This window comes from Frankliniella occidentalis, unplaced genomic scaffold (assembly GCF_000697945.3).
Source record: "Frankliniella occidentalis isolate FOCC.00 unplaced genomic scaffold, Focc_3.1 Scaffold171, whole genome shotgun sequence".
NCBI lineage: Eukaryota > Metazoa > Arthropoda > Insecta > Thysanoptera > Thripidae > Frankliniella > Frankliniella occidentalis.
In genome coordinates, this window is record NW_026267297.1 from 453,346 (window position 1) to 464,245 (window position 10,900).

General features: G+C 51.4%; 3 protein-coding genes and 1 long non-coding RNA gene across 4 annotated transcripts in view; 3 read left to right on the forward strand and 1 right to left on the reverse strand.

The window, feature by feature from the left end:
* Positions 1-2,326: 2,326 nt before the first annotated feature.
* LOC113209270 (transmembrane emp24 domain-containing protein 5) lies at positions 2,327-3,052 on the reverse strand (the record flags this gene model as incomplete). The annotated part of the gene is given in 1 exon segment (XM_026426695.2): positions 2,327-3,052. A coding segment is annotated over 1 exon segment (713 nt), but the record flags the coding sequence as incomplete, so codon positions are not given.
* Positions 3,053-3,204: 152 nt separating this feature from the next.
* Positions 3,205-4,169, forward strand: LOC127750326 (uncharacterized). Its single transcript, XR_008011634.1, has 2 exons — positions 3,205-3,583; positions 3,787-4,169. It is a non-coding gene; the product is annotated as an uncharacterized LOC127750326 (long non-coding RNA).
* Positions 4,170-6,754: 2,585 nt separating this feature from the next.
* On the forward strand, positions 6,755-9,001 carry LOC113209266 (uncharacterized). Its single transcript, XM_026426689.2, has 5 exons — positions 6,755-6,945; positions 7,320-7,482; positions 7,601-7,673; positions 8,039-8,255; positions 8,347-9,001. The coding sequence occupies exons 1-5, from the start codon at positions 6,864-6,866 to the stop codon at positions 8,352-8,354; spliced, it is 543 nt and encodes a 180-aa protein (XP_026282474.2). The 5' UTR covers positions 6,755-6,863; the 3' UTR covers positions 8,355-9,001.
* A 1,263-nt stretch (positions 9,002-10,264) lies between these two features.
* Positions 10,265-10,900, forward strand: part of LOC113209277 (galanin receptor type 3-like) — a 66,064-nt gene continuing 65,428 nt past the window's right edge. The window contains exon 1 of the mRNA XM_052271753.1: positions 10,265-10,627. The gene's annotated coding sequence lies outside the window, so the exon portion shown is untranslated. The remainder of the gene's footprint in view (positions 10,628-10,900) is intronic.

The following is a 10,900-nucleotide window of genomic DNA, read 5'->3' on the forward strand; positions in this document are numbered from 1 at the left end:
TTTTCGATTTTACACCCAAAAGCCCATAAGAAACCCATGTTAAAATGCAAAGACGTTGAGCGAGTGGTTCCCGGGTTCCGATCGGGACGAACGGGGCGATTTTGGAATGCCCAGAGCATGGGTCATCTCGATCTTTATGAACTAACCGCCGGTCTGATAATTTTTTTGCCGTGGGCCACCCTAACATTGGCTGTTACAATAATTCAGCATGTCCGTTAATTTTTTTTATTTTTTTTTTTGTGAGTTCTGAATTGTGGGGAGTGAATGAGCATCTACTTACTAACCAGACATCTCCACTATGAACTTTTAAGGAAGAAATTTGGTTCTTGTGGTTTCCATTGTGTTCCACACGACTTCCTAGTGCCCACTTAAAGTAAGGTTTATGCTTGATTCAAAGGATTGTTAGGTTTTAAACACTGGGTGAGTAGTTGTTTAAGGCACTGGAAAAGTGGACTAGTTGTGGTCTAAAATTTACACCTTATTGTGATACATATGTAATGATATAGACTGTCCTTCATCAAGATGTATTTGTTCTTGTGAAGGTAGCCAGTGAAGGTAAAAGCAGGAAAGAATATTGGAAGCTAACAATTTAGGTGTGTAAGGATTACCATAATTATTGTATATTTTCAAAATTTTACTTTATTCAATGCAATATTGAGGTTTATAAGAGTTCCTGCAACATATGAAAATGTGAAGTCAATTGACACTGTGTTTTGTTTTAATTTCAGTTCTTCCAGTCTTTGCCAGCTTCTCACTGTTTCCTACTACATACTTGTTTCGGAGTAGTCTAGCTCAGGTATTCTTACAACCCGTCATCTACCACAAATAATTTGTGGGAACATCAATACGTTTGTGTATAATTTGTTGAGCTGTACTATCAGAAGTTGGTTGTAATATTCAGGTGGCATCCTGGCATTGTTCCTGTTTATGTACGGCCACACATTAAAAGAATAACTGTTTAATTTTTGCATCGAACCACAGTGTCACATTAATATGTTCTTGTTTTGGCAATGTGGTGAAATGTACTGTACATCTAATTCTATGAGGTGAGTTGTTCTGTTTACTGGCATTGAAAACAAACTATATAGTGTTAGTGCTTCCTTGAAAGCAGTCTTTCATTTCATTTGGTGGATCTCATTTTAGTATTATTATAATTATTATTACTCAATGATTATTGTGATTGGTTAACTATTCTTAGTTACTTTGTTGTGTGTTCCTTCCTTTGCAGTAAGTTAATCCAGTTAATAAGTCTTCAGATTTTTCCCATTTTCTTTGCTGCATTGTGTACCTATCTATAATCTTGTATCACCAAAGTCAATACATGATGTTGATGTTCCATCATTGACTTCAAAACCCCAGACCAGACAACCCATGGTAACTGCTAAATATTTTGCTCGAATATCAATTGTGGAACTTCTGATAACTGGTCACTTGCTGTGAATCTAGATTTAGTTATTGAGGTAGATTGATGAAAAAATAAAGTATGAGTAGAAAATTCTTTTAATTTATCAAATCTAACACTCCAAGTTTTAGAACTTTGAAAAAACATTCAACTCAAATTGCATATTGTGACATTCTTACAGACAAAATTTGCATGGTTTCAGCAATAGTAAACAATTTTTAACCCTGAATATCACAATTGTTTAGGATATAGTGCAATGAATGCATATAACTTCGGTGGGAAGACAATTTCCAATGAGCTTTCAACGTCAAACATACAAACTAGAAAAATCCTGCTTATTCTCCTTCATGCAAATGTACATAGCCTCTTGTCTTTGGTACAATGTTCCATTCAATTTCTACTGGGATCTTGGCTAGCCTAGTTAATTCTTGGAATAAATGGTAGGTCTTAAAAATCAGTCTCCATACTCTTACTCTACAGAACGATTGAGATTCAGTCGCATCTACAACAATTTATAAATGAGACTTGTAGAACTTATATGGTGCTAAAGAGATCTACCTATTTTAATTTAAAAATCAATTGGAAAAGGGGTTTTTGGCATAGTCAACAAACAGGAACCACAGCTTTTAAAATGATCAAGAAAATGATTCTCTTATGACTAGCTAGAATAACAGGAAGCAAAACCTTTGACTGAAGCTGCAAAATCTAATCACAGAGGTAGGTATTTATTGAACATAAGAAGTTTGATCGCGAATTATAACACCTATCAAAACCACTGATGTACCCGACTAGAGATACCCATTTATCCCTTCAAGCGTATCAGCCTAATTAAAACATCTGAGTATTAGATAACAAAATTATTGAGAGAGCAATTGAGATTTCCATAATTGGTGAGCTCTGTTCCGGTCATCAAACAAACTGCGTACCATGTAAACTTGTAGACCCCCAACCAGAACCATGACTAACAACTGTATGATAGACCACCTATTCACAAGCTCAAAGTTATTTTCAATAAAGTTGCGGTCCCTTGCTTCATGTGCCCGCATTACGTCTTGGTGTTGACGAATAGATGACAAAAATGTGTGAACTCGTGTCATAGATTCTTTAAGATCATCCACTGTCATATCATACTTCTCCAGGGCAGCTTCAGGTACTAAGTTTCCTTGAACACTATTTTTAAACCAGTCATCTTGGTCCTGGTCAACTAGAAATTCAAAGAAAACAGTCTTTGAATTGAAGCGTGAAATGGAATTATCCCAGCACATCTTGTAGTCTCCATCTTCCGACGCTTCATGTCTGTGACTATTTTCAGCCTTCTTAAAATCTGATACAATTTGTCGACCAGAGGGTGCACTCCAGTGAAAATTTATGTCCAATTCGCCTCGGTCTCCATCGATGACTTGATACTCAACGTCCATAACCTGGCCGGCTTTAATTGTCTCGTAAAAGCACTCCGAAACACCAGCCTCCACATTAACAGTGAATTCTTTCAACAGGGCAGATATTGGAGGTGAGAACAGCAACACAAGCACAAGCCAAAGAAGAGATTTAAATACGATTGTATTCATTTTGACACTGTAATCGACAACGACAACCCTTGGATTGAACAACCCCCACCACCCGACGCCCATAAACATGCAGTACGCAGTACAGTTGCTTATGGGCAGGTGGGTGGTGGGTGGGGAGGTGGGGAGCGCTTATTCGCAGATTTTTCGAAGAAGGGGACGTCGGATGCTGGAGACGCTGTTGGTTTGGGTACTTCCCTGCATCGAGTTCAAGTTATACCTGGTTTTATGCAAAAGAGAATAATAAGAAGAAGCGAAGGAAATACCGTCTCCTCTTCCGTACCCAGCATCAAAAATCCTTTTGAAAAGTACCGCCTGAGATCGAGGGCCGCCGAGGCTTGGTCTCTGGAGCCGACGATATTTCTATTCGTCACTTTCGCAAAATCCATTTTTTAGCTGCTGATGATTTTTTCGTTCTGCGGCGTCAAGCCCCGTTAGCGTACATTATTTGCTGTTCCAAGTCGAACTTTCCTTCGTCGTGAAACATTATTCCTTGGGGAACGTCACGTTTCGGACGTAAAACAACAACGACGAAAACACGCGTCAAGGGAGAATAAGGTATTTAAGCGAGGGTGCGCCAGTGTGGAGAGGTGTTTGCTGTTCGCTCTCATTTACGGTAAGTCATATCGCGTCCCTCGCTGTTCTGGTTATTTTTTGGTATGATGATAGAATAATTTCAAAGAGTCATAAATTATCTCATCATGCAAGTGACAACTTTAGTTGTCTCTGTAGAGACATATAATTTTTCGATTTTTCGCGTGTTAGAGGTGCTTGTAGTGCTTCCTTCTGAAGGCGCCGTTGTTTGTATCTTGTCCGCAGATCACTACAATACGATGGCGAAGCTTTGCTCCCTGCTGCTGGTGTGCGTCCTCGCCCTGGTGTGCCTCGCCGCCGAGGGGGAGGCGTTCCCCTGGCCGCTCCCGTTCAGCTTCAACAAGATGATGAAGAAGGTCGCGTGCACGGCTGCCGGCCCCTTCACCGTCGTCATGCCCGTCGCTGGCGCGGGGTGCGTAACTGGCAAATAGAAGAAATCAGATTGTGGTAGCAACAGCAGATACACAATGTCTGGTGGTGACGTCTTTTATTTTATTTTTGTTTGACCAAGAAGATATCGTTGTCCGTTGTCGATGTAAATTAAAAGTATAGGGGTGGCTTTAGTTCCCTCGCCTTTATGTGAGAATAAATGAAAAAAACAAGTGGAACAGCCATTTGCCTAGAGTGAGCAGATCGAGAGAGCGACAGCATATGGCGTTCATTTTAAACTTTTCGACATTTCCGCAGCCCCTCTGCGCCTTCCCCTCGCTTCGGCCGGAACAAAGGACTCCGCCCGATGCCACCCCCGATTTCCCCACTCTCCACCGCTCTCCACTTTTCCGTGTCGCTCTCTGGATACGAATAATGAAATGAATGGGGCACCCACTCCCTCCCTCTGCTGAAACCAAACCGATCGGCGCGGGGGACAAAAAAAAAAGGAGCGAGCGAGGTGTAGTCGGCGTGAAACACAATGTGCGCGGCCTGGCCCGCAACCCCACACGTAGCGGGGGCCACACGTTTTGCCGCGAAGCCTTTCACCGCCTTCAATCGGCCTTCAACGGCTCCCTTCTCGCTTGGATTACGTATGGAACGAGCGCGCGCGCGCGGCAAGCTTCCTCGCGGGGCTCGCGGCGCGCTTGCATGCGCGCGCGCGATTTCGGGATTTGGACTTTGGGGCGGTTTCCCGCGCGCGTCGCTGCCTTTCATTCCCGCTATACTAGTCCGCGGGAGGCCGGCGGCGAGGCGCGCGGCGCGCTGACCTTGACACAGCGCGCGAGCGCGTGTAAGTTATGGCGGGGGCTGCTCTCCGTAGACTTGGAAAAAGATAGCCGGCCGTTGGATGGGCGCGGCGGCGGCAGCGGGCTGGCCGCGGCTCCCTGGCCTCGCGGCGCGACGCCCCAAAGGCCTTGTTTGTTGGGAACTGCGAGGCTAAACAGTCATTCACAACATGGTGGTTGTGTGTGGGCGGGCGGCGGGGATGCCGGCGGGGTGGGCGTCTGCTCGTCTCCGCCGCCGGCAAGGTGGAGGAGGAGGAACCTGTCGAAGATGTTCTTCGGCCGTTTGTGAGCGCCCTGTCGAAGATGTTCGTCGTCCGTTTGTGAGCGCCCATAGCGGGGCGGGGGCCCAGCGCCCGGTACTTCCCCCTCCAGCTCGCCACGCCACCTCACCACCACCCCGTCCCGCGCCAACAACTGCAGTGGCGAGGAGCATTTTTATTTTTTCTGAAATCCTAGTTTATGAATGGGCGGCGGGTGGCGACGGAGGAAACGGCACGTTAGTGCATTCCGCCCCAGGGGGCGCGGCACGGCACGGCGGGGGCCGCAAATCGGCTCGCCGACGGGACAAAAAGCACCCGAGACGGGGAGGAGGACGGGGGATGCAAGCCTTGCCTCGTTGTGTTGGTGTTGTTGGGCGAGGAGGACGGACCGCCCCGCCCCCCGGCCAGGGCGTCCCCGAGGGTGCGCGTCGAGGCACGTGATGGAAGTCGAATGTCACACTAAGCACACCAGATGTATGACAAGAAACAGGGCCCTTGGCGCGGGTCCAGGCGGCCGGCCAGCAGAGAGCCTCCTCCTCAGCGCACAACACACACCGCGTAATTAATGTACCGAGAGGGCGGGGTGAGCCGGGGCAAGGGTGCGGCGGGGTGCGGCGGGGTGCGGCGGGGTGCGGCGGGGTGCGGCGGGGCGCGGCGGGGCGGGGTGTGTGGTGAGTGCAGCGTTGTCGCGGGACGTTGTAGATGGGATTGTGTGGCTGACGGCGACGACGCGGCTGGGCTGCAACAGCGGGGCGATTCAATCATTCGTAAAAGTCCTCGCCGCTGAAGGGGGACGCGGGGGAGGGGGTGAGAGATTGTGCTTACGCAACGAGTATGAAATCATTTCCCGCCGAGCAGTGCGGCCACCACCACCGCCGCCGCCGCCGTCGTCGCTTCCCTCCCCTCCCCCTTCGCCGCGCCACCGTCACCCTTTGTACTTTTCGAATATTGCATCCGTCTCGCAACAAACAAAGAATGGAGGAGGAATAAGTAGTAACTTCGTGTGTTTCGAGATGGAGTTTCCTTTCACTTAAAGCGAACGCTTCGTTTACCCTGCTCTCGTTTTGGGCGCCGGCGACTCCGCGGCGCTGCTGGCATGGCGGGGGCGCTGCTATTGATAGAAATCGAAAAAGCGATGTAGACGCGCAAGAGGAGGGAGGAGGGGGCCTGAACGTTATGGATGCGCAGCTCATTGATAATTAGATAAAGTTTTGCCCCGCTCTGGTGTTATTTTATTTTCTCCCATAGTCCGGGCTTTATCTATATCGTGTAATGTTTACAATCGGCTCGCGTATAATATCGACCGGAACGTAATCACGTCGTACATTTTCGGTCCTCTTGCCACCCTCCTCCGCACCCCAGCCCCCTTTCTGCGACGGAGGAGGAAAAAAATATTCCATTAAGTAAATAAACAAATACGAAACGTGAAAATCTCTTTCATTTCGAGGAGAGCCGGAAATCGCTCCGTCACCTTTCGCCCTCTCTCTGTCCTGCCCGCCGTCCCTTTTTGCCGCCCTCACCGCCTCCTTCTCTGCTTTTGATATTATTATTATTTTTTCATTCGTTTCGTAAATAAATAACGATTGAGGAGAGGGCGTCCGCCCCGTCCAGTCCAGGCCCAGGCGCGGGCGGACGGGGCCCGGACGGGGCGGACCGCGTGGTCGACCTTGACCTCCCCGCCGATAAGCACCGAGTCTTTATATATATGGGCGCGAGGCTGTCAGCTGCTACCAGTGCTCACTTTCTTGTTCTCGCAGTGGGTCGTGCCGCGCTCTCGACCCCTTTCCTCATCCTCCTCCTCCTCCTCTCCTCGGTGTACGACGGTATGGCGCGCTCGCTCGGCCTCTACTTCGCGCTGCTGGGCCTCGTCTGCGGGGCGGCCGCCCAGAACCAGGAGGACCTCATCAGTGAGTAACGCCAACGGAGCAGCCGGGGTCAGGGTCCGTGCTCTGACTGTAACAGCCGGGAGTGTTCGAAACGTGCGACCGAGAAAGTGTGACGACCGTTATGTGTCACGAAGTGAGGCGTATCGGCTTTCTGTGTGACACGCCAGGATAACATTCTTCTGGTGATTAAAAATGTCACGTCATGCACCGCAAATAATGTTTTCTTGATTTTAGTTCATGTTACGTGTATAGCCCACTCGCACATTGTGCTGAGGAAAATCCAGAAGTGTACGAAAATTAAACCAATACCAAGAACACATTTTTTGTTGTTGGTGGGGGGGTGTACACTTTGGTGTGGTATCGGTGCTTGCGTCTGATCCTCCCCCTCCCCGCAGGGCGCGTGGTGCTGGTAGAGAAGCACGGCTTCAGCCGCGGCAGGTCCGTGGACATCTCGCTGGTGGAGGCCCCCGGGGTGCAGAAGCTGCTCGCGGTGGTCTGCAGGGACTCGACGCTGTCGCTGTGCCAAGGGTTCGCCCTGGACGGCAAGTTTATGCACCCGTGAGCAGCAATCACATTTTCTGTTTACTCTTTTGCCTTCCTAGTGTGTGATAAGTGCGGAGTTTTGGTTTATATTTGTCTTTGTCCTCTTCCCCCGCTACTCCCGGCTCCCGCATAGGATGCGGAAGGAGCCCATGCACTACGAGCCGGATGACGTGTTCGAGGCCTTCTTCGGCGGACCTTACGTTTCGGTGAGTTTACCCGGGTTTCGTCGCTGCTCCCCAGTGTTTTGGTTTGTTGACCCAGACAGGCACCTGCCATTGTGTGTGTAGAGGGGGGGGGGGGGAGGGGGCACTGCCCGCATGCGGGTTGTATACAAACACGGCCCTCCGGGGGTCCCCGGGGGTGGTGGCACCGGGGCCCAAAGAGACATCATGTCGCTCCGTGACGGGTCGCCTGGGGACGGCGATCATCTGTCAACATAATGTAGATAATATGCGCGCGTGGTAAACCTGCCGCTATTGCAATGCTGCTATCTACTCATCGTGGGAAATGTTCCTTGATTGATTCCCTGAAGATTCCTTATACGACGATTTGCTTTACTCTTTTTTTACAGAAACTGTTTGGGCAGGACCAAAGGGGGAGGCAGTTGACGCCCAGGTTTACTCTAGCGCACCAGGAGGACGGCACCTTCTTGTTTACCTCCGAGTTCAAGGGCATGGGACCTCAGAAGATGTCCATCCGACCCAAACCTAGAGATCTGGACTTCGACTACCTGTTTATCGGCGCTGAAGTGAAAATCGGCGTGTCAGACCCCGTTGGCACGGTGACAAGTAAGTCCTTTACTTTCAAGAACTTAAAACTTGGAGAACACTGTTCTATTTATTTGCTGCCAACGTGAAATTTACGAAACTTGTGTCTTAGGTTTCTAGAACGACGTTTCCTGGCGCACGACTACTTCGTTACTTATTTCTATGAATGAGGAAGTTGCCCGATAAGAGGAACAAAAAGAAGGTAGCACTGATGAGGTGTCGTGGGGTAGCGCCGTCCTTAAACAAAGCAGTGTGTTTTGTCGCAAGTGGATGCATCCACATATGTGATCATAAATCAAGTTTTGTTGAATTTCTAAAGAAAAATTGGGTCCATCCTAGACCGGCGTAACAATCTTGTGTCAAAAAGTGCTTCTGTAAAGTTTGGCTTCTGAAAAGTAAGTTTATACAATCTTCTAAACCGTCCCGGTGTCGTTGTTTAGGTTAGTGTACGCGGACATATTGCATCGGTACAATTTTAACTCAATGATAATGACTCAACTGTCGTAAAAAGCTTTGGTATAGGTGGTACCAAGGTGCTGGGTGCATAGGTCTCTTCTAAACTGTTTGAAATCCAACGACACGCACCCTAACCTCTGCTAGACTGTCGCTCATCTTCTGCTTTGCTTAGGGACGGCGCTACGCCACGCCACCTCCTCAGTGCTACCTTCTTCTTGTTCCTCTTATAGGGCAACTTCCTCATATTAAGCATCTGTCGCATCTGTGATATAACGTCGGTTTATTAAGGTCATTAAATTATTTTCATCAAATCGCTTGGTATTTATTTCACATTGGGAACCCCGAGGGCATATCGATCGAGACAGCCAAACTATCAACTGGCCCTGTTGTATGTGAATATTGTCACACTTTGCGTTTTTTTCTGGAATCTTTGATCTCAATTTTTTCCAGCACTGTGGCGGCAACGGTGCCACCCCCGTTAAACATTAAATAGAATCGTGGCGTCGTTGTATAGTATCCTTGCCCTTTTCTGCAACATCTGCAAACTGCTTGCTGGCAAAGAGGATTTTTAATCGGATTTTCTCTGCTGTTATTGTGATATTCTTATTCATGCACCTCATCAAGCCGCGACCTTTGCGAAACCCACTTCACGCTCGCCCTCCTACGTTTCGGCCGCTTCGCTGGTCATTTTTTACAGTTTCATTTTTAAATTTGGGCAGCACCATAACCGTCTGATAACTAGCACTGGTTATGAGACCACAGTAGGCTGTCACCCCTATTTCATTTTTATTTTTCTTCCTTCTTTTCCCCTTAGCATCTTCATCTAACTTCCTCTATATAACTAAATTCATATGCCGCATCGCTCTAACCGCCTCCCCGCGCCCACCCACCCGGGCCCCACCGCGCCTGTCGCACTTGGCGACACCCAGATGATTTATTGGGACGTATCGACCCCGGCAAAGAGTTTACTTTCCATCCTCTCCGGTGCGGTGGTGGCGTGCCGCGGTGAGGCGGGGCGGGGCGGGGTGGGGCAAGGGCGTGCAGGCGGTGATACCGCTGGCAGTAATTGTGTGTAGTAAGCGAGACGTGGCGACGTGGCGTGCAGGGAGGGTCGGACTGTCAGACGTCTGTCGGATGCCGGGGCGGGACGGGCGGGCGGGGTAGCTGTGGCAGACGCGCCCAAAAGCGATAAAGAGAGCCCCCAGCCCCCTACCCGCCCCACCCCGCTCCGCCCTGCCCCCCTGCGCGCCGCGGGTTAATTCGTCCTGAGGAGCAGCGGCGAGCCCACCAGTTGAATCCGCTCAGCAGCCCGATCCGGTGAGGAGAGGAGAGGTGCGGTGCGAGTGAGAGCGGCAGAGTATGGCGCAGGCGTGGAGAGGGACAGGGACGGAGACAATAGGGTGCGGCGCAGAGGGGAGAGAGAAAGAGGGACAGCAAGACCGAGATATGGTGGGGCCCCGCCCGGCCCCACCCGGGGCCCCTGGTGGGGCCTGCTGCGCCCTGGTGGGGCCCGGTGGCGGGCCGGGCGGGCCCTGGTGGGTGGCGCGCGGCCAGCCCAGCCGCGCACTCGGCACTCGGCAGCGCGAGGCACAGGAGGCGCAGCAGCAGGCAGGCGGTGGGCACTCAGGGCGTCGCGGTGCCGGCAGCCGGGCGACGCGACGCGTCTTGCTGGTCGTCGCGCAGAGCGTCGTCGCGCAGAGCGGCCCCCTTCCCAGTCCGTCGCGAGCAGACACGCGAGTCTGTCGGGCGCGGTCGAGGCGACACCCTCCGCGGCTGCGCGAGGCCTGGGTGCGAAGACGACGCCGAGGACTCCGACGGAGCAGCCGATACGGCGCGGCCCGGCCGGGCGGGCAGACAGACGCCGGTCAGAAGCCGTACCGTGTCGTCGCGACGCCCACGCCGCTCCACACCGCGACAGAGAGGCGGGGATTGAGCGAGTAAGAGGGACAGCGCCGCCGGTGCAGCCCGCGCCGCGCCGCGCCCCGTCGGCGTCGTCGCGACCGTTCAGCCGGTGGCCGCGGTGCGCGCCGCGCGGCCGTGTCGTCGCCGGCCGCCGCGTAACCCCGCCGACGCCGTCGTTTCCGCATAAATTCGGCGGTGGCGACGCGCGGGACTCGTAAAGCGCTCCGTGGTGGACGCCGTGCCGCCGAGGTTGCCGCCGCCCGAACGGCGCCCCGTACGGCGGGCCGGCCGCGGTCCCGTCCCCGCGC

Excerpts from the sequence above, each read along its gene's own strand:
- LOC113209266 (XM_026426689.2), top strand. The coding sequence starts at position 6,864 with ATGGCGCGCTCGCTCGGCCTCTACTTCGCGCTGCTGGGCCTCGTCTGC. Across the intron at positions 7,483-7,600 it reads GACGGCAAGTTTATGCACCC|GATGCGGAAGGAGCCCATGC; the intron begins GTGAGCAGCAAT and ends GCTCCCGCATAG. Across the intron at positions 7,674-8,038 it reads TCGGCGGACCTTACGTTTCG|AAACTGTTTGGGCAGGACCA; the intron begins GTGAGTTTACCC and ends CTTTTTTTACAG.